Source organism: Aptenodytes patagonicus, chromosome 1 (assembly GCF_965638725.1).
Source record: "Aptenodytes patagonicus chromosome 1, bAptPat1.pri.cur, whole genome shotgun sequence".
Lineage (NCBI taxonomy): Eukaryota > Metazoa > Chordata > Aves > Sphenisciformes > Spheniscidae > Aptenodytes > Aptenodytes patagonicus.
Genome location: NC_134949.1, coordinates 18,948,742 through 18,972,363, shown reverse-complemented (window position 1 = coordinate 18,972,363; position 23,622 = coordinate 18,948,742). Strand labels below are relative to the sequence as shown.

General features: G+C 37.8%; 1 protein-coding gene across 5 annotated transcripts in view; it reads right to left on the bottom strand.

Moving 5' to 3' along the window:
• TAFA5 (TAFA chemokine like family member 5) overlaps window positions 1-23,622 on the bottom strand; it is a 537,936-nt gene that overhangs the window by 71,938 nt on the left and 442,376 nt on the right. Inside the window, exons 4-5 of one of the 5 annotated variants that reach the window (XR_012994564.1) lie at window positions 17,451-17,543; window positions 14,847-16,122 (exon numbers count right to left, since the gene is read on the bottom strand). The exons of 3 other annotated variants lie outside the window; for them this stretch is intronic. Coding sequence is in view for 1 of the 2 variants with exons in the window: in XM_076329106.1 (XP_076185221.1) it covers window positions 16,114-16,122 (9 nt within the window). In the remaining variant the exon portion in view is untranslated. Of the gene's footprint in view, window positions 1-14,846; window positions 16,123-17,450; window positions 17,544-23,622 lie in introns of those variants that run through there. One more of the 5 variants, XM_076329106.1, reaches the window with a different exon arrangement.

Below are 23,622 nucleotides of genomic sequence, written 5' to 3'. Positions count from 1 at the left end.
GTTATTAAGATAGCCTGGATTCAGGAGTTTGGCGCAGAGAGACACAAGAATTCCACACAGAGACAACTTAAGTTTGAAAGTAGTAATATTATCTTTGTTTTTCCTTTCTATGGATCATTGAACTTCTTCCTGTTTATATTGCAGATTAATGTCTTTCAGAGAAGAGAAATCCCTTCACTAGTGGAGATCTGACTATATTACCGGGTAGGTCTTTTTCCTCAAGTTGGCTGTTGAGACCATTGCAATCAAAAGCTAACACAAAATTCCATCGCACAAGAGAGTGAAAGATGGTGCTGTGAGCAGGCTCTGAAACGCTACATAAACAAAAGTGAGTTGGATCAAGGGTCTTCTCTGTGAAAAACAGAAACCTAAGTTAAGTCAACTTGTTCCCTTGTCTGCACCTTTCTGTCTTATCTCCCATCACTGGATTAATCAGTTTGACACGTCTGTTCTGTTAATCTCAAAAGACCACTTCAATGCTGTTTAAAACAAATACATAAAAGTTTTCCCCTGAAATGAAATTTAACATTACATGTAATTAAAGTTACTGATTTGGAATTTTCCATTCTGTTAGATAGTGATGTAGGGTAGTGATAAGCTATACTCTTCTCAGTGGTGTCCAGTAGGACAAGAGGCAAACTGAAATACAGGAAATTCCATTTTAACACAAGATTTTTTTTTTTTTTTTTTTTTTTTTTTTTTTACTGTGGGGGTGATCAAACACTGGAATAAATTACTGAGAGAGGTTGTGGAGTCTCCATCCTTGGAAACACTCAAAACCTGACTGATCAAGGTCCTGAGAAACCTGCTGTAGTTAACCTTGTGTTGTGCAGGGATGTTGGACTAGACAATCTCGAGAGGTCCCTGCCAACCTCAGTTATTCTGTGAAAGGACATACATGTTAGTGAATAAGTCAGGTGATTTTTAAGATTCACTAATATTTGCTTTCCCTTTGAAGAGCATTGCATGAATATGATGCTGCCACATTTTCCAGTATTTCCGTCTAGAGCATCAAAACTGGCTGTTTATTTTTTTAAAAGTGGCTTGCACTCCACCACTGTGGGATGGATCTGAAAGCCCAGCATGCCACACATATGAGTTACAGAGATTCCTGCTCAAGGCCATCTAGTTAAAAAAACAAGTTTGTTGAGATTTAGCAACTTCAGATTTTTCCTTATGAAATACTATTCATTGCATTCACGTCTAATCCACACAATATGCAATCTACTTATCTGTTCCTTGCTCCCAAAGCAAGACCAAACCTGAAGTTTTATGAAGGGATTGGGAGACAGGGAGGAGGTGGAGAAGAAGGTAGAAGGTTCATCTCCCAGTGATTTTTGTTATGACTACCTATTGCTATTGACTTCACATGGAATGGATACAGCAATGGGCAGCAGTATTAAACCTTAAAATCAACTCAATAAGATCGTCTGAACAGAGTAGTCTAAATAAAGTGACTAGTCTTCAGCAAACACAGGCAAATGAAAAGTCATGGATTGCACCTCTGTGTCAGTAAGTGAAATACGGTTCTCCATCGACTGCAATCTACAGTCAAAGAACTTCTAAAGTCTATGTCTCAGATACCTGGAGTTGGCTGTATAAGGGAGCAAATACCTTTTCAAAGGCTCTTGCTTTTCCTTATTCATTGCAATACAACTCTAAATTCCAATTTTGGTTTGGTATTTAATCCAGTGAAAATACAATTATCCCCAGAGATAGGAGATGAAACACACTTTGGAGAAGGGAAGTTTGCTCAGCCCAAAAATGAGATTGTCAAGGAAGTAAAACTAGACTCTATTGGCTTCACTAATTTACTTATTTCTTTATTTCCTTCAGGCCTCAGCACCTCTGTTAAGAAACTGTACCATAATTTTTGACATTGATGTCTGCAGTTTGGAAATTTTTTTTTTTTTTCAAAGTTGTTACTTAAGTGGCATTGAAGATTAGTGGAGGTTTCTTTTGAAGACAGTTGCTATTAAAATGTACTGGATTATAGGCTAAATCCCCTGTATTGCAGTTAATGAAGAAAGCTGTGAGGGGAAAAAAAAGCAATTAAAAGGAAAAAAGAAAACACCCAAACACACTCACAGCAGGTAGGACAGCATGTGGTTTTGTGCAGCATTTTGGATGAAATTGTCCAGTGGAACCACTGGGAGGGAACATCCAGATTGTCTGGAAATACCCAAATGAGATAACTTCCCTGCTGGATATGCACTGCTGGACATGCACGTTGTTGCTGCTATCTCTGCAGAGCACACCACCAGGGGCATTAGATTGTTCCAATTATGCAGTAAAGAAACGCTAATTTCTCCCCACAGTTGCCCCTTTGTATCCTCCTGGTGCATTCCTCTGCTTTTTCTTACTTCACACTCTCACAGTAGTGCCAGATACCAATGAAACAACACTTACAGCAAGACATACTGCATTGGGTATCCATGCCCAGGTGCTGGCAGCAGGGGCTGCAGGGCGGCCTCTGTGAGGAGAGGCCGGGGCTGCCCCATGCTGGACACAGCCGGTTCCAGCCGGCTCCAACCGACCCAACACAGGGCACAGCTGAGCCCCTCGGCCAAGATGGTGGCACCTCAGGGAAAAGAGATTTAAGAAAGGGCAAAACGTTGCATGGCAGTAAGGAGTCAGGAAAAAAATTGTGAGAAACAGCCCTGCAGACACCAAGGTCAATGAAGAAGGAGGGAGAGAAGGTGCTGCAGGTGCCAGAGTTAAGATTCCCCTGCAGCTTGTGGAGGAGACCATGGCGGAGCAGGTATTTCCCTGCAGCCCATGAAGACACCATGCTGGAGCAGATATCCACACTGCAGCCTGTGGAAGACAACACAATGGAGCAGGTAGATATGGTTGGAAGGAACTGTGGCCTGTGGAAGACCCACACAGGAGCAGGTTTCTCCTCAAGGACTGCAGCCCACTGGGAGGACCCACAGTGGAGCAAGGAAAAGTGTGAGGAGGAAGGAGCAGCAGAGAGGAGCTGTTATGGACTGACCACACACCCCCCATTCCCCATCCCCCCTGAGCCACTTGAGGATGGGGAGGGAGGTAAGGAGTTCGGAATGAAGGAGTGAAGTTGAACCTTGGGAAAAAGAGGAGAGGGAAGGTGTTCTTTTAATTTTGTCTTTTTTCTTACTATCCAAACCTATTTTAATTGCCGATAACTTGAACTAATTCTCTCTAAGTTCAGTCTGTTTTGCCCATGACATTAATTGGTAAGTTATCTCCCTGTGCCCATCTTATTTTCTCCCCCTGTCCTGTTAAGGAGCAGGAGTGAGAGAGAGGCTGCGTAGGCATCTGGGTGCAGGCCAAGGTCAACCCACCACATATATAAAATGTAAATAATATTACTTTGAATACCGAGAGCAGCAATATTTTGGTAGACATTGTCAACACGTAGACAGAAAGATATTCTCTCTGTGAAGATTCTGCAGCCTATGAATGAATGTATGTACAGTACAGGAAGAATCTCACTAAAATCGCACCAATTTTGTTAACAGTAGCATAGAAGATGTGAAGACAAAGTTTCTCTTGCAAAGTCCAACATCCCCACAAGGCCAGAACAGCCCCCACATATGGCAGGCTAAATATTTCTCCTGCTACCACCTAAGCTGTATGGACTACATCTCTGAATTTCGTTACCCATGTTGCTATCATAGCTCCTGATTGTAACAGAGGCATCATCTATGAGACCAAGAAAGACAATAAGCTCAAACCAGATACAATGCCATTCACTATGTATACATATGTATAGATATATGTGTAATATATTTAAGATAAAGTTATTTAATTAATAAAATATTTAAGATAAACTTATACCTTACCTATGCCTAGATAACCCCACAGCTTCTCCTTATTAATTATCCATTTTCACATAATTTTAACCCAAGAAAGAAGTCCTAATCAGGGACTTGAAGTAGGAAAGAGTAATGGTCTTTCAGTTCATATGACACATATCTAATAACTTGTCACATTTTCAAGTAGCAGAGAGGTCAAGTTATCTCATTACGTAAAGGTATTTTGATGTTCTCAATTGCTGCTCTGAGGTGAGCATTTCATTACTTGCACACTTTTAACTCACATACATTTAAGCCCTACTAATGGGATTAGAGAGCTATGATGATTCATGACAGTAGGTATATTCTCCTGTAGATTTTTGCAGAACTTCCATTGGTATTAAAGGGAGTTACACACCAGAGGACCAAAGTCTATTAATACCAATAGCATCTTCTACAAACAGTCTTCTAAACAGCAATTTGGGTGTCCTAAAGGTCTCTAGTCATTCAAGAGAAATGACTGATGTCAACACTTCAGCAGCGGAGACTCATCCATTCCCCCATAAGCACTCACAAGAGACTCTCAGGCAAGGCCTTTTTTTTGTTTTAGTTAGTGGAAATGTCTTCCATTCTTGAGCCTATTAACTTGTAACAATAGAAATAATAGGAGCTGAGACAGGTGTAGAAAATTTAATTCTCTTCTTGTGAGCTTCAAATTTAAAAAGGGAGTTCAAAAAAACCATGATAAAAAAGGGTATTAAAATTCATGAATGCCAGTATAATATAATTTTGATCTGCACAGTTTTTCAGGGATTGTTGTCAGTTTCTATTCCGCTGTTAGCCATCATTAACAGCAAATATGACAGATACACTAATGAAATCGATTTGGTCATGTTATCAATTTAATTCAAAAATGTAACCCCATTTTATTACCATGTAAGTTATAAAGGCTTATAGGCTAATGTCATCTGTCACTGTAAGAGTTCTCTGCTGGACTTCTTAATAACTAAGTGTACGTTTATTTTAATTTTATTTTTTTCATTTTGAATTAATTACTTCAGTACAGTAGTAAGCATGCTGTTTTAGCTCATGGTAGCACTGAAATATTGGTCAATGCACTCTAGTAAGGGAAACCTTTCAGTGAAATATAGCAATACAGTATTGCCTTGGAACCTGATGCATGCTATAGCTGAGCAATAGGTTACTGTGCAGCATATACTCCCTGCGGCCAACTCACTATCTAAGGAACGAATACATTCCTAATGCCCTTAGAACTGGTGGACCCTGTTGTAAGGAAGTTTTTGAAGGTAAAATGAAAGCAGGGTGGTCCTCAGACACATGCCTCTCTCATTGTTAATATTAGAAGGCTCTGCAATATATTCCTTCTTGTAGATGGCAATATTTTTTAGGAGCACTGATCCGCTGATGAAGCCAGGGTATGGCTTTTATACTGTGTTTGGAAAAATAACAGACAAAGCTAAATATCATTATGACAGGTGTCACCAGATGGCATCATTATACACAGACTTCTGAATTATTTCACTGAGTGAGTAAATGTTTCAACTTGGGAAAGTTCTCACCTCTGAACATAATCTTAGGCATAATCTTAAGAAATGGAACGAGAAGCAACAACCATTTCCTTTCCATTTTTACCTCCAGTTCAAGTTGGTTCTTGAGGAAAAGCTGTTTTTGGAGCATCAGAAAATACTGTTGGACACAAATAATTGTCTTACAAGCTAATTGCCTTGTTTCCAAACTCAGGACATCTTTACAAGTAAGTAGAAAGCCAACAAACTTTATTGTGCGTATATAAAGACTTCATATTCCTAATTCTTGTCCACAAGACAGGCAAGGAAAGAATGATACAAGACTTCTGGAAAAGCATAATTTTCTTTTTTAAACAAGAGAGAAATGCTGAAGGAATCCTCCATCCCTGTTCTCCTCAGAAAGGCAGCCAAAACACAGCAATTTCAGATTATGCAGCCTATCCAAAATCCCCTCAGAGTAGCAAACCTGGGGCCCACTAGCCATCTGGCATAGAAGTGCACAGCTAGAGGCAATATCACGAGGTGGGCTTTTAGTTTGCACTGCACTCCCCACTGCCAAAACCACACCAGTAGCCAAATCAGGCTGAACAGCCTTAAAATAATTCCTTTAGAACTGCTTGTAGTCATTGCAGTGGGTGTGTTTGCACAGCACAACAGGCTGCAACCATTCCTGACCCACCATCTGACCTGTTGCTGTGGCTCCCAAGTGGGAGAAAAAGGAGAGGAGAGGAAGCTCGCTGAGTGCCTCAAACTGTCTTAGGAGACTACAGTCACTATCAAACTAATACAAACTGGCCTTGCCATGGAGCCACTTACACACATTTCTTCAAGTAAGCAAAGTAAAGTCTAGCAGGGCTTTCAGCTCGTAGTATTAGATTTTGTTAAGCCGTGAAGAGCAATGCATTTCTGAAGTAGAGGAAACTCTAACCTGATGGGTACAATTAAAATAACAAAGATTTCAGAACAGCTTTCCCTCCCCAACTTGCTGTATTTATCTTTTAGTTTAGAAAGTTTCCATGTGTTCCTCGGTTGGAAGAAGCTCTACAGCAACCTATGTAGGTTCCTAGAAGTCTCCTTTGCAACATGTACAAGGTGTGGCCATTTGCTCTTCTCAGGAACTTCCTGTGTCCTTACAGATCCGCACTCTTTGTGTTCATCTGTGACTCTTCATTGCATTTTGCATTCCCAAACTTGCTCTTTTCTTCCATGATAACATTTGAAACAGAGTGAAGCAGCCAGGACAACATAAGCAAGAAGCCCTCCTCTCTTCCTTTTAATATATAATCAGTATGCTTAAACATAACCTGAAATTAAATTGCTCGGTCATCTCATAAACACTGATAAGGTCTATTCAGCAGTAAAAGGAACATTTTGGAAGAGAACGACCAAGAAGTAGTCAATTTACTAGCAATCACCTTCCAAAAGAGAATACATTGGTGTTTGCAATGATTTAAAAAAGAGAGGGACTCAAACCATCCTTGGCTACTGCGATTCCACCTCTGCTAGAACCTGTTACTAAGAATTTCTCTACTAGTGGCTTAGCTCAATGAAAAAGTTGCTTTTTCACCAAAACTCATATAACTTATCATACTGAGAAGCAATTTAACTCATCTGGATTTCTGCATGGCTCACTGCAATTCTGGGCACACATAAGGGAACTAAAACTGTGCATCAGGAATTACTTTCCATTGTAAAGCAACTTGTTCCCAAGCCAGAGGTTTATGGGACAATATAATCCAAAGGAAATTTCACATCGTAACAGTTGAAAGGCAACATTCAGTCACACTCAAACATCACTAGTCAGTATGTCCAAAATAGCAGATGCTGCTGGCTGTTGCATTAGGAGAAGAACAGGAAACAGGCATTCATCTTCTGGTTCTGCTGTGCCAGAAGCTTAAAGGTATGGTTGCAGTTAGTCATAATTCCTGTAAACATTGGAACATCTTTACAGCCTGAAGAAATCCATCACATGTGATATTTCAGATTCTGAGAGCTATTCTTTGGACTTGAAGGCCTTGAACAATGTGATATTAACTTAACTGAGGACTAAATAAGAAATAAGACTTGGCATCACTTTTGTACCAATGAATTTCCAAAAGATCTGATTGCCTTGTTAATATATTGGCAACAGGTATTTCCCATTTGCATCTGGTATCTCCAAAGATCCCAGCCCTGCCTCCAGACAGCAGAATTGATGGGGATAACTTGATTCTGCTCCTGTGGTTAGGTGTCTGTATAGAAGCTTTTCCTGAGGAAGTTATGGAGACATTTACCGTCATGAACAACAAACCCAGTATTATACCTGTTAAATTAAACTGAGGCAACACTACGTGCTTGCTAGGTTTTTTTTTTAATATTATTTTTAAAAGTAATTATCGAAAAGTCCTTCCTTTCAGAGTTCCAGCAATCTTTCATATGTGTTCCCTTCCTCGCTTTTCCACTACCTGACAACATACTGGACACTACTACATTCACCTTGGGTTACTGTTTTCTGTGTACCAATTAGCTGAATAAGAAAAAACATAATTTCTAAAGTGAGAATAATGCCCTTAAATGCTGTACATATACCCTGTCCTTTCAGGTTTCTCTTGACTGGTTAGATGGTTAGGGACATGGCGCTTAGGGACATGGTTTAGTGGGCATGGTTGTGTTGGGTTGATGGTTGGACTCAATGATCTTAGAGGTCTTTTCCAACCTTAATGATTCTATGATTCTATGATTCTGTGTTTAGTTGATTAATCTATCTACAAAGCTTCTGTTTTCAGGCTCTTAAATAGACTTTTTTTCCTGCTAAAATGTTCAATTGTCCTGAGGCAAAGCTTTCTACTCTTCCCACATTTGTCCTGCTGTCTCCAGAGTCTCCATGTAGCGAGAAACACCTGGAACATAGTAACGTGCCACCTGTATTCTCTGCATTACTCTTTCCTAGCAGAGTAAATGGACCCCATCTTCTTTTTTTTCTGGAGAAGGGGAGCCTGCCATGTCCTATCAGCTTTTAAAAATTATGGAAATGAAAACAAGCACATGATTGCCTGGAATTCTAAGTGCTATTGAGTATATTATATTGCAGATTCTCCTATGATTGTAATAGTCTGAGTAAGAATGAGATAACAAGGAGCTTGGGTGGTATTACAATTGACTGTGATTTTTCTCATTTCTGCAGATGTTGGTTTCCTGTGCAAAGCGAGGTCATTGTTATTTACTCAGATAGAATTCCTGCCCTTCCAGAGCTCACCCTCATTTGATTTACTTTGCATGGGCTGGAAGTTACACTATCTCTGTCATGTTGGTCTCTTCAAAATTCTGGGAAGAAACAAATCTGTCTGTGGTGAAAACCAAGTGCTACATGGCTTCATTGAGGAAGAATTGTAACTTGTGCCAAATTAAACATAATTTTCTTCAAGCCTCACTATACTTTTTTGTTGTTTGCTAATAGCATATCAATCAGGCTAATATGTAGTAAAGTTGTAGTCTATGTTGCATTTCTGCTCTGGAGGCTGCTTAAATACCTTTGTGTAGAAGTGACTGGGGAGCGTGGACAGAATTAGCCCACATTTTTTTCATCTATCCATGTGGATGTGTTCTGCATATACAGGAGTAAATATATTCCCCTTGCATTTGCATTAGTCATTGTGATGGGAAGGCCCTCTTTACTGCCACTGGGGCTCTGTGAGCTCCTGTTTTGTGCAATGTTTTTGTACATTAACAACTGGCTCAGGTTGCTACTGCCAACCTTCTGTTAGCACCTTCACAATTCAGTAAGTAATTTTGGATGACAGCTGATGTCAACATTTCCTGTCATTATAGTCTCTGCCTTAGGTGGCTGACAGGTATTGTTATCCTGTGTAAGAACCCATACCAAACCACCTCTCTCTCCTTGAGTGTATAGTGATATACATAGGCTTTGTCCTGTGCAGTGAAGGAAGACAGGTACTTGCTCATGGTGATTTAAACCACTGTTTGAGGTAGCGCTCAGGCTCCTTAGCTAATGTAAATTGTTCTCTGCACGTGTTTACATTGTTCCTTTGATTATATCAGACCCTATACTCCTAACATAGACACTTTGAAGTTTCTACTACTAAACTTTTTCATGGTTGTTCTGAAAGTTTTTTACAGAACTTTTCTTTTTTCCCTTTATTACTTTTTTTTTGCCATTTTAGGGTTTTTTACATTAACTGCCTTTATGTTTTCTACTTCAGCTGTTCTTTGCATGTTATTTAATAATATGTTTAGAAAAGTTGCTTTTTGATTGCATACTAATCAACTCTGTTCCTTTGCACATCCTTTGGATCAGTGCAGCATAGTAGAGTGTTTTAACATCACTTTCACTAGCCTAATATTGGCAACATCAAACCTAGAAAATTGTGGTCATGGTCTGTGGAGGACATCAGTGCCACCAGCACCTTGTGCCTTGTGACTATAGGTATGTATCCCAGGGCTCCTCCAATGGCTTGCTTGGGCTCTGAAAAGGCATCACTAACATAGGATTATCATATGAAATTAGTGACTTGACCTAGGCACTGAGCAGCTTGAAACCAATTTTCTTATCAGTCTCAGGAGCAGAATGAAAGAAATCTTTCCCTTTTTCACATATGTCCTAAAGTTTTACATAACTGAGGCCATAATGGCTTTGCTGGAATGAGAAATGATAAACTGAAACTCCTGATTTTCAGGAATTTCCATTTTTTGTAATATTTTGTGGCCTGTTTTGTCTCTGCAGGTCTTCATATGCCTCCCATATCTTCACTAATCTCTGTAATTTACTGATAGAATCATAGAATCATTAAGGTTGGAAAAGACCTCTAAGACCATCGAGTCCAACCGTCGACCCAACACCACCATGCCCACTAAACCAGGTCCCTAAGTGCCTCATCTACTTGTCTTTTAAATACTTCCAGGGATGGTGACCAACCACTTCCCTGGGCAGCCTGTTCCAATGTTTAACCACTCTTTCAGTAAAGAAATTTTTCCTCACATCCAATCTAAACCTCCCCTGGTGCAACTTGAGGCCATTTCCTCTCGTCCTATCGCTTGTTACTTGGGAGAAGAGACCGACACCCACCTCGCTACAACCTCCTTTCAGGGAGTTGTAGAGAGCGATGAGGTCTCCCCTCAGCCTCCTTTTCTCCAGGCTAAACACTAACAAACCATGCAATCTCAGTGTTCATATTTCATTCATAGTCAAAAGCAGTACAGGAACTTGGGTTGATCCTCCCACAGAATGGCTCATTATTAGTCACTGTCTATTCTGGCTTATTGTCATTTACTTTGACTTTTCTCCTATATTTTAATATATTTTTAATCGGTGACAGAATTACTTTTTATATATTACCCATGGGTCTCAAATTTTAATGGGATTTATAGCTCAAAAGAAGAGAACCGTATTATAGGTAAAATTCTCATCTCTGCAGTTAAAATAATATTTGCTTTGTTATTTCCCTGTTTCAAATTTTACTCCTTTTGGCTCCCCAGCACTTATTAAATACTAAAAAATATTTATTAAATACTAAATACTCTGAAATGAAAAATCTTTAATTTTCTCTGATCTTGTTTTCTTTTCAGTTTCTATCTTGGCTTCCTTTCTTTATTCAGGCCCCAGCTTGAAATCAGATGTTTTCTGTCCATCCTTATTTGCCTAAGCCCAGTCTGAGATTCATTGCTTCAATGTAGCATCAATTCTGTGATGCTAGAAAAAAAAAGTAGATAAAAGAATCAAAAAATAATTACTTAGTAGTAACTTCTGTAATTACATAAGGAAAAAATATATATAAAGACTGCATTCTTCTGGGGTGTGAAGCATACACCAAAAAATAACTGGAAGGCCAGAAGAAACTTCACTTCAGGGAGGGCTATGATATATTTTGCCACCTGAAGAACCCCATAATTTTAAAAAGACTCCAGTTAAGACATGGCATCAACCGAGAGGAAGCACTTGGCTGAACTGCTTTGACAGTTCCACATTCCATTGACATCAATTCCCTTTGAAGGGGGTGGGATAAATAAAAAAATGTCATTTATAAAATATACCTGAAAGAAGAAAAAAACCCCACAAGTTACTTCTTTTCTTTGCATTAAGTCTATGCACCACCTTCTTCAGGCTTTTATGATTTTCACCACAAAGGTGGCAAATCACTTTCATTTGCATTAATCCTTCTCAGAGAATCATTACCCAGTTCCAGCCACAAAATTATTGGGATGTCTGGGAAGTGTTTTCTGCATGTTTGGAGCAGGAGGAATGAAAATACCTGGAAATCATTTTACCCTTAGCCCATCTTGAATTTGCTTGAAAAACAAGCTGGTCTGCAGGCTAATATAATTTATACTGACAGAGAGTGGCTCTTACAAGCCTTAGCGATGGTAACCTGCTGCCTGTGCTCCCTGGGAAGCAGTATGGTAGCTAAAGGGTCTTTTACCTTCCAAGGATTCTCACCACTAGAGGAATTCTCCTCTGACTAAGCTTGTTCTGTTAAAGGTTGCCTTGGCAATCAGAAACTGGGGCTATTTTCCACTATTTCATGGTGGTTCTAACCCAGTCTTCACTAGGTCCTTTCCAAACCTCATAGAAAATGCTATTCTACATCTTACTGATCCAACCTTTCATCTGAAACTGTTTTAAATCTTGGAAGGTTGTGTGACAAAGGCTTCCATTTTCCTGTCATCTCTCACTTTGTCCCTTTACTGGGAGGAGTGACTGCTTGTGTGGAGATGTACGCAACACCCCTAGTCAACCCATTCCTGGTCTTTGGTTGTTACTCATGTATATGTTATTCTTAATATAAATCATACAAAGAGGTTTAAAAGCAAATGCCGCCTTCTGTATTTTTTTATTGGGAAAGATACTGCATATATGTAGGTTTATGTGATGAAAGCTGGTTCTGTTTTTTTTCTGCTTGAACAAATATTCCAATTCTTTTTTTCCTTTTTTTTTTCCTCTTTTTTTTTTTGGCTTCTTGTGTCTACATCCAGTGTTGGCTTGTGCTTTTTTCTTTCCGCTAGCTCAGTGGCCCAGTCAGTCGGTGCTGTGATTTTCCTGTCAACCAATCAATTTACCACCTTCGAGTTCAGCTGTTCCTCATAGCCATACAGGCTCTTCAGACACAGTGTTGAATTCTTTATTTTCTTCTGGAAACTGTAATTAGTACTCACGATTGTGATGAATACACTATATTAGATAGTAAGTGCCTGGGTTAAAGATTTATGCAACAGCATGTGGGTACAGTTTCAGTAAACAAGTGAATGATTGAGGATACCACATGCATAAAAATGCATAAAACCTGAGCTACTGCAAAGAAATGAATTGGCAAAAAAAAAAAAAGCTAAAAGCATAATTATGAAATTGGTGAATGATGTGTCATATTGATTGCTATAGTGTGTTAATATTTGCTCCATTTGATATCCCAGATGTTTAAAGCAGTGGTTACATCTGTCCTTGCCTGGGTTAACAGAAAGCTACAGAGAAGCTTTTCTCAAAACATGTTTAAAGGTTTACTGCATTTCTAGAGGTTGTTTTTATTAGTCTATTATGTGTTTTTCTGTATTCTTCTGTTCCCTTTCAAGTGTGTTTTGAAAAAGTTACTTGTTTGCAAGCTGAGAAATGAAGGATATTTAATAGCATTCAGATAAGACATTCTCTTCTGTGTTTCAAATGCTGCTTTGGAAGAGGCACATAAAATACTTTCAGAAACAAACAATTTTTTTATGTAACTTAGTTTTGTAAAATTAGAAGTTCACAATATTCTGAAAACATATTGTTCCTGAGAGAGAAACATTTCACCACTGCTCTTAGAGTAGTAATTCACAGTGACAAAGGCAGCCAGTATATTTTTTTTGTTTGAAACTGTACATTTTGGGGGAGGAGGGAAAAGTACAAAACACATTTTAAGTGCCTTAAGGTGTCTGTTGTACACAGGAGACTCAGCAACTAGAATTCGTCTCTGATGAATAATCAGAATCTTTTGTCTTTGATATTTCTTGTCCAGAGTAGGCCTTATAAACGATGTACATCTACCTTTTGTTGAGCATTTAAAGTACTCAGGAAACAAAGACATAAGCTTACATATTCAGAACTGATTGAAAGGTATGATTTCAGATGTAAAGATTTCAGATGTCCATTCTTAGATCCTCTAGTGGGATCTGGTTTCCAGAAAATAAATGACCTTAATCTATTCTATAACTGAGCATACCAGAATGAAGGTACCCAAGACCTGAAAAAGGAAGGGTAAAACTTCAATTTCAAAACACAACCCATGTCCTCAATTTCCCATTCCGTCACTAAGTCTTCCTCTCTGTGCCCCCACCTTACTTATCATCTAGTGAAATTCCTTTGGTGACGTCATGCTCAGAGAACAAGTCTCACTTATAAAAGGATTTTCTTTATTTTTCATAATTTAGCTGAACCAACACAAAACTGAATACTGTAAAGCAACAAAAATGATGTAACATCTTTAATTGTTCTGTGTTTACTAAATAAGGCTACTACACTCCCTTTAAAATAAATCAAAACAGAGAGTTGGTAGAGTGAGGGATCTGGCTCTGGAGGTCTACATGTACAGTAAATGTATTTACCATCGTTTATTGCATGACATGTTAAACCTGACATCGGTCATTTATAGTGCAGTCAGTCCATAACACTTTGCAAGTGGCTGGGCTTTAATTGCTACTTTGACACCGGTCAAAATCCTAAGATTAAATAAGACTTTTGTATATATTTATTTTACTTGAAGACAAAATGATCTATAGCTCATGTTTCCTTCAACCTCTGCATTAAATAAGCCTCAGTATTACAGCAGGCTTTAAAATAATTTCTTTAATCAACTTTTCATTTTTGTCCCTTTCATCTATGGTCACTTGAACAATCTCTATATATTTTTCTTTAGTAGAATAGAACTAGCATAACACTAAGAGTTAATTGGAGTATTAGGTAGTATACTTGAAACCGTAATATATTTGCCAGGAAGAAATTAAGCTCCCTTGTTGATTGCATCATACCAATACGTACCAAACTTACATACCAAAAGGTACAGTAAAAGGGAACAAGGTTTTGTTTGTTTCTCTGTTTTATCATAATTTCCCCCTCATCTATGCTGTCTTTGCTAAAGTTTCAATAACGCCAAAAAAGTGGGCTTTCTAACAATGAGGTAAAACACTGAAAATGGGATCAAGGAACAAGCTTCAAACTGACCCTTACATAAAAGGGGGGGGGGGGGGGGGGAGAGAGAGAGAGAGAGAGAGAAAGAAAGAAAGAAAGAAAGAAAGAAAGAAAGAAAGAAAGAAAGAAAGAAAGAAAGAAAGAAAGAAAGAAAGAAAGAAAGAGAAAGAAAGAAAGAAAGAAAGAAAGAAAGAAAGAAAGAAAGAAAGAAAGAAAGAAAGAAAGAAAGAAAGAAAGAAAGAAAGAAAGAAAGAAAGAAAGAAAACCAAACCTTGCTATGAAGAGCAATGAGTAAAGTATTTTACACTCTATTTTTATCAGTACATAAGGACAAAAAAAAAAAAAAACAAAATAAAAAATGCCTTCCAACAGTGCAATGGTTGAATGCATTTATGTAATATAAACAACATTATTCTTTGCTTTTTCTACACAGTCCTCTCTGGTCATGCTTTACATCCAGAATGTCCCAATGGAAGAAAGCAAACGACACCAGTCACTTCAGAGACAACTGAAGTAATAAAACACAACTTAACTCTGAACCACTCATCATGACTGTCAGAGTTATCACGTTAATTGTTAAATAGGATTTTCTACAAATATACAACATATAAAAACTGTTAAATATATAACTTTAGGCTTTTCAAAATACATTTAATGATCTCTTTCAAACAAGTGTTACTTTTGTTTTCTCTTTAATTTGCTTTCTGGTGCTAAATGGTGTATCAGATGAGACATAGGCCACAGATGACCAAACATGCTCTTTGCAAATACTGTATTATCCAACTTTAACTATCAAAAATGGAACTGTAGAAGAGGCATGTTTAACTGGTTAAAACTGAAAATGATTTTAGTACGAGAAAGTCAATCTAAGTACAGAGGAATAAAGGTGCCGTGTAGACAGTTTGTGTTCTTTTTGTCCAAGTTTTTCAAACATAGGTCATTTTCTCTCAGTGCTCCATTATGTTCTCTTGAATGTGGCGTTTCAAGAGCAGGTCTCTGAGTTAGTTTTTACTGCAGCTTTCCATAAAGACTTCTGCTGGACAACAACATCTCAGCTTTGTGAAAGCTGGAATCATGTCTTTGTGGAGACCTCCTACAATTTAATGACATAACTCTGTTAACAGTAAGATTGTGTCCACTTTAAAATAGATTTTGCTCTTTGGTCTATTGTATATACTGAAAGTATAAGAAAATAAAAGCAATTCAGACAGTTTAGGGCACAAGAAGAGTTTCTCTTTTGCACCTCAGTGTCCTCCCATAGGCAAAACAGTCTTCTCTAAGGCTGATTGGGATGATACTCTTCATTGTAGCAGACTCTTCAGATTAAAACATGTAGGTAACAGCAAGTCCAGCAGTGGTGTATAACGCAGATGAAACGTTAACCATGAACTTTTTTGTATTGCTAATGCCCAAGCATATCTCTTTTTCTATATTCCTTAGTCCAGTGATCCTTAGTATGGTAGAACAAACTTTAGCTCATAATGTAGAAGAATTATGCTGTCATTCATGAGATACAGAGAAACAGACAGTTGAGTTGATGACATATAACGGATGATGATCCACAGCAGTGAAACTTGACTAAGTTAAGTAGCTCACACAGAGCCTAAACCACTCCTACGAGGATTCTGTGTTGCTGCATTTGTCAGGACACCTGTAAATCAATAAGAACAAATGAGTCAGTGTCTTAATTTACAATCCTGGTTATCTTTGCTGTCCATTATTTTAAAATATATTGTACTGAGATTTTTCAAGGAGACAGTTAATGAATGAGAAGATATTTATTTTTCACAGCAAACATTTTCCCTGAGAAGCAACATATGAACAAACCTATATTTTTATTTATTATAAAAAATAACACTTTAATCATTATTTCTAATAAGGTAATGAATATAAATGATAATTTACAATAACTTCAATGCCGTCTACTTTCTACAAAGCTCCATGCACATTCTTTTTCATAAAAATAATATCACAGAATGTTCTTTTACCTGCATTAAAGTTACATATAACAATACCTAATACACATGGCTATTAAGATGACTATTACTTTTTATGTATAGGATACCATGAAAAATGGACATGAAAGCCATGACCATTTATTAAAAATGCAAGGACGTTTATACGTCCTTTTCTGCCTTTCAGTTTCCAATGAGCACTAGAGTGCGCCTAATTTAATCAATACTGCCCTCTAGCGATGCTATTACAAGTGCAAATCAATGTAAATAATGTTTATTAATAGTCAATTTAACCAGAAAATTGTTTTAGTTATGCAGCAGAAAAAAACCCAAAAGAATGAAAATGGGCAAAGGACTGCCCGATGAACCTGTTTAAAAGAAAATGGAATGGAAACAGTGGTTTGAAAGAGAAACAGAACCAAAGCTCACACTACTAAAGAAAACAAGAGTACTGGAAGATAGCACAAACACAAATGAGAAAGTAATGACTGATTTATACAACAAGGAGTCAGCTACTCATGCTCACCCAAAATATCAGTTGAGAAATGATTTCAACATTACACAGATACTGTACAAGAAAAAATGTTTTGAAGGGTATTAAGCAAGCATGATTGTTTACAAAATGCTGTTTGAATGTTCAAACACTATCTTCTGCTTTGGCATTGTTCTGTCTCCAGATAGTCAGAACTGCTACTACTGATGGAAATACCATGCATAACTCCAGAAAATACTGAGCAGTGAATGTGAAAGAGCAAAACAAATAAGAAAATCCAATTCGCTTAGTTCAAGCTGCATATTAAATTTAGAGTTTTTAACCTACCCCTCAGAGCAGTAAATGAAAGAAATACCTACCTCCAAATCAATTTAGTGACAGCTTGAAACATATGGATCTCTCTATATATGTATATAGAAAGATAGATAGAAAGATAGATAGATGGACAGACAGACAGACAGATAGATAGATGAATACTTTCCTTATAAAGCATAAAGTGTATGTCATAGATTTCTGCTTTTGTCCTCTCACCTTTTCCAGGAAAAAACACCCCAGAAATCTTGCAAACAGCCTTTCCTTTTCGGACTAGTGATCAGATCTCCAAACCACATGGCCTCAGACAGGCTGAAGGCAAAAAACCTGGTTGATTATTGTGGTATATTCCCCTTTTTAAATATACATTCAGCAAGAGAAATTATTTTAAAGTTTTGCTTCTATTAATTGTTCTGTTTCCCCTTTATACTCTTTCTTGGGGTTTCCGCTATGCCCCCTATTTTTCTTCCCATTAGAAGAGAACACAACTTTTTAAGCAGCGAGACACAAAGCAAAAGTTTTATGGTCTATTAGGTTTGAAAGTAAACTACTATTGTGTTAAGAATTAGGCTGACGTAGCTCCATCTTTCCTGAATTACACTGGAATGGCCCACAGCTAAAAGCAACAGTGTAAACTGCTGATGGACTGTGTGTTCGGTGTTTTCATAGTGTGCTTCTCTACCATATTTTTCCCAGGATGGAGAGAGAATTCAGGTACAACCACATTCGTTTGCAGATACCTGCTGCTTTGTCATTTTATGGATATAAAAGCTTCCTTCCTAACTTGCTATCCCTGTCTCCACTTTGCACATCCCTGCTGTGTGAATATGGTATCAACACTTTAAAAGAAGGAGAGAAGAGGGGAGACAATTATGCATTTTAAAAATGCTGAAGCAGGGCAGAGAGCAGGCTTGAAATAAAGTGATGACAGGAAGAGGAACAGATTAGAGAACAGGAGGTGAATTTACCGCTTTGAACAATGACAGGAGAAAATGGAATGAGAGGGGAAAAAAAAGGCATAGGTTAGCCAGGGAAGTTTAAAAATCATTTATTAATGAAGGCATGGAAAAGAAGTAAGATAGGTAATAGGAACAACAGATAAAAAGGAGAGAGGGGATAGGAGAGAGCATGAACAGTCCAGAGAAGAGGAAGATAATGCACACCTACCCTTCCACCTCCTGTTTTTTCCCCTTTCATTCCTCATTACAGGTAAATTAATCACTCCCCAGAAAACCAGACAGATCAAGCAAGAGAAAAGAGGGATTCCCAAAATGACCATAAAAAGGACTTGTTTACTATTTATACTAATAGTTCAAACCATGAAAAGTACCACATCCCTGATAGGCAAGTTTAAAGAAAAATGGTGCTCTTGATGACTGTTTGGCAGCAATTTCTAGAATATTCATTAGGTCAATAAATTGCAAGAAAAACTGTTAATTCAATAACTACATACACAAAACTGCTTTAAAGCTTGGGAAAGGCATGTTGGCATTGTTTTGTTCCTTTTTTCCCTTCACTTGGGAAATTTGCAGCAGCATCAAATTAAAGAGAGCCTGTGTACCAATCACATAGTACAAGATTTTCTCTTCTGTCCATCTCTACACAGGAGTCACGTCAGTTCTAGGTACCATTGCACAAGTCTGTTTGTCACTGACCTCAGTGAAGTCAGAATTTCTCCCCAGTGCTTCAGACAACAGGTTCTGCGTCCTTCTGAAGGAGCCAGATGTTCTGGCTGTAAGTTTGGAGAACTCTTGGGTTTGTTCAGCTCTGAGATATTGAGTGGGCATCTAGTACCAGAGATTAAAGTACTACTGTATGTTATCTGACTGTTTACATGATGGAAGCCCAAGCTCCCGTGTGCTCCACAGAATTCTGCTCAAGAGGACAAATCATTTTCCTGACTGCATATTAACAGATAATCCAAAGCATAAGAAACACTACATTTCATATGACCATATATATCTTATTATAATTCTTGGATGGCTTGAATATGTCCTGAGAATGTTTGGTTTATTAGAGCAATTATAACACAGTCCACTTAATTTGTCTTACTCTGGAGGGAGTAGAATAAGGGACAGTCTATCTCCAACTGTGCCCTAATGGCACATAAAATAAAATTATTCATTGGTTCATTCCTATGGTCAAAGACAAAGGAAACAAGTTATGCAAGTCACCTTGAGAAGATGGGAATATGTGGTGCTTTGCTGACTTACACAGGCTTTCCACCAAAAGAAACCCACCCAAAAACCTCTGTCTGTCTTTCAGTGTAGTATCTAGGATTGAATTTAGTGACAAAATGTTTGAATTTCTCATCACAAACCAGAAAATTGAGCCAGGTTTACTGTAACTGGCAAATATTTTCAGAGTCAGGACTGAATTTCAAGCATGTCTGGCCTGACCTTTTATTTTAAGTGGAATCCACATAAATACCAACAATTCCATGTCAAGCCTGGTAAAGCTTTAGCAGTTTCATCTGGTTTCCACTCTGTATTTTTATAATAAAAATGAAAGTCAGAGTGAACCAAAGTCGTTATTTTTGCTACAGTAGCCAAGTGCTTTTACATGACTGCCTGTTGAAGTTATACTGGCACTCTGTGATGACAACTCTGAACTATCTATCATGTTTCCAGCACTGATTTCTGAAAATTTTCTGGATGCCTCCAAAGTAATCGGTCATATTAAAGAGGTTTCAGTGTTGCCGAACAGCTGAACTACTTGTCTAAACTGTGTATTTTACACTTTCAACTACAGTCTTAAAAATGCCTCTGTGCGTCTTAGGATTCTGTATAGCACCCATCAGTGTAAATGGCTTTTGTTTTTTGGTTTGGGTTTTTTTTCCTTCTTGTACTATTGTATGAAAAAAAACCCCAAACCCCACAACATTTTGTACAAAGATAATTCACAGAGATAGATGTAGGTTGGGCCAGTCTCTGCCTCACAAAGCTACTCATAATGGAAACAGTTCCAAACCTTTTACCAACTGACTGCAAGTCAGATAAACAGCATGACTTTCCCCTCTGCTTCTGCAGCTGTCTGTTCTAGGTCCCTGAATAACTAAGCATGTATAATGCAGAAAGAAAGATATAAAAGCATTAAAATGCCCAAGGAAAACCTTACACTGCCATGCGAGATACCTCATGCTTTACAGGAATAAAAATGTAAATTCCTGGTGATGATCCAAGCAGTAGCAATGACCTGTTGCATTTATGAGAACTCCCATAGTCCCTCCTGAAAATGTATTCTGTTTTCCTCCCTTCCTCTTTCTTTCTCCATGCTCTTTTCTCCACTCTGACTTTCATTTTTATTATAAAAATACAGAGTGGAAACCAGATGAAACTGCTAAAGCTTTACCAGCTAAACATCTTTCTCCATGTTTAGTCTTCAGAAAAAGACAAATTAATCTATCTTTAAAGTGTCTGCATCTATTAGGAATAAGACAAAGAAGCATGGAAGCTACTATACTAAGTAGTGCTGTATTCTGTCTCACCGAGCTAGCCACAGGAAGGATATCTTCAGAGTTCAAACTGTAATACCTGCAGAACTAGGAATAATAAGACTGGTCAAATCTAGTGTCTGTGCTTGTGGGTGAATGTTTATAAAAAGCAGCCTAGTGCATGAGGTAGTATATATACAGGTATGCTTTCCTGTGTGGCACTCCAAGAAAGTAGCCTTCATGAGTTACAGATAGCAGAATCCAATTATTAGCACCCTGTAGGAGAACATGCCTTTTCTTTAACACCCACTGTCTGGTTTTTTTCACTTCTACTATTCAAGTCAGATACAGAAAGAAGTGTTTATTCCAACTCTGAGACTCTTTGCAAATGAGTTTTATTTCCAATAACAATTATTTTAATATCAATGATCTGTCCAGAACTACAACCAAAAAGTGCCATTTCCCCTTAAATAACACTCTTAGCCCTATCTTCTCAACTTCCCCTGACCATCTGCCAGGACTATCATCTTGATTATTAACTTCCTTTTCTGTTAAAATCCTGTTTGTCTCATACTAACTTTTTTTGAACTTACAAGATCTTGGAATGTGCTGGGTCAAATCATACACTCCTTCCTTCTACTGAATTGCCAATTACTTCATACGCAATACTAGTGAAGGCAGTGGGACTGTTCTTATAATTAGATAATCCTTACAGTGAATGAAAATGTTAGAACCAAGTGTTGTGACCCAGCTGAAATACATTTGACCTTGGGTCATGTAGATGACCCATGTTTAAGAGCTCAGGCTTAGGCATATATAATAATACAAGCTTGCTTTGCAGCATCTGAACATATGCTAAAGAAAAGCAATGGAGGTGGCAGAAGAGATGGCAGCAAGAATATCTGTGCTTAGAACATTCAAAGCCCTTGAGCACAAAGGTGATCATGGGGGATTTTTGGCTGGAGTAGCACTTGGAGCTATTGTGGATAACAAGAGCCAGGCAGGTCTCATTCTGACCCCCATGAAAGTCTAAAGCCAGCTCCTTGAAGCAACGTGGATAGGAAGAGGGAATGATGAATAGGATCACACATCTTGTAAGGTGTAACAATGCAAAACAGTGTGTTTCCGTCTCTCATGTGCTGGGTGAAAAACAAACACACTTAAAATAACTCTAGTTAAAGGCCTTGAGCAAGTAACCCGATAGTATCTGATTTCTTTTTGCTGTTTTAAAATGGTTAGAGGCGTGCACCTACATGAAGCTTAGTAGCAGGTAAAAGTAAGATTTGTAACTGGAATGGAATTGTAAACTTGAAAAATGACTACTTCACTGCCTCCCTTTTACTCTTCAAATAAAAGCAACTGCAATATTAGCATGATTGAAAGTGTGTAAGAATAGCCAGGGGCTTTCCTCAGGGTACTGAAAAAAATAACTTGGATTTACCATTCCTGAGACATTTCTCTAAGGTAGGAGACAGGTTCAGATTAAATCATCAATGCATGTAAGAATCTATTTTTATTTAAATGCAGTAACTTAATGTATCCTGAATTCTGAATATTCATACCTATATTGAAAGCATACTGTTTATAGATGAACAAATTTTAAAAAAGACATAACCTTAATTAGATTAAACCTTCTTGTGAAAAAAAAGCTTGAAATATTTCTGTGTGCTAGTAAAACTCTATTAAATATAATGATCTTCCATAAAATAATGCTTGTATTGCCACAACAGAAGAATATCTCATGAAGAGGGTGATGTGAGTTTTAATTATAAATTTTAAAAAACAGTCTTGCCTATAGTTAAAGTTCAGTAGTCTACATAACGGAAAAAAGGAAAAAAAACAAACAACCCACATCAGTCAGCGCTGAAGTCCACAGACAAATCTAAACTGTTACTTTTTCTTCTCTAATTAGAGGAGAAGATTGTTCAGGGGCATCTGTGAGTGACATCTGATTGACAGGCAGCTACTCTGGAGCAAGGTTAGTCTCACACTCACAATAAAAATTGGAACAGTGATTTCCTAAGACTGATTGTGAAAACAGTTAAACTTAAATGAATAATACATCAAAGAGGCAACATGCTTTTAGATGGAATATTTAGGATATTTCATCCATTAAAAGAGATAATTCTGACTTACAAAGCATGAGCTTTAAATGGGAAGTTCAACTGCTAGTTGAAGGAACTGAATAGTCAGTGTTCACCAGTGAGATACTATGTCTGCTTTATGTATTCCGTTTGAGAATTTATTGCTTAAGAAAGCAGTCATGTTTCACATCAGTCCAAAAAGCAATGTAGCACAGTAGATTACTTTTAACAAGCAATCTTTATAAATATGTTGTGTATGGGAAATAAATCTCAGTATTTAAAATTACTCTGCTTAGCCTTTGTCTATGACTTGAGAAGAAAGTAGTAAGTGGACAACTGTGGGGAGTGGGAGTAGAGGAGGAATATATAAATATGTAGGTCAGGTAAGAAGAATGCAGGAGGGTTTTTATTCTCTCATAGCCCTGTTTGAAAACAAAAGCAAGAACATACACAGCATTCTTCTGTAGAAATAACATACAGGCATCCACTGCAAACACAGAAAAGCAAGTGTGGTCTTCAACAAAGCTCAAATGTAAACAGAAGAAAGCCCACCACTGCTCTTAGTCCTTATGCCCACTGCAGAGAGGGGCACATTTTCTAAAGGTAAAATTTTCTAAAACAGAATTGTTCTTAGACAGTCCTCTAATGCATTCATGCAAAGCAACACAAACATGTATCAGCACAAATTAGTTCAGCTTTTTAAACCTTGATTCCACTCACTTTCAGTGCAAAACCAAAAATTCCCAGCCTAACAGATTGTTACATCCTTGAGATTTAGTTCCTGGCCTCAAAGACACATTATAAAATGTGAAAAATCTCTCCCTGAAACACCTCACCACAGAAACAGTGAGATTCTTCAGGAAAGTGAAATGTG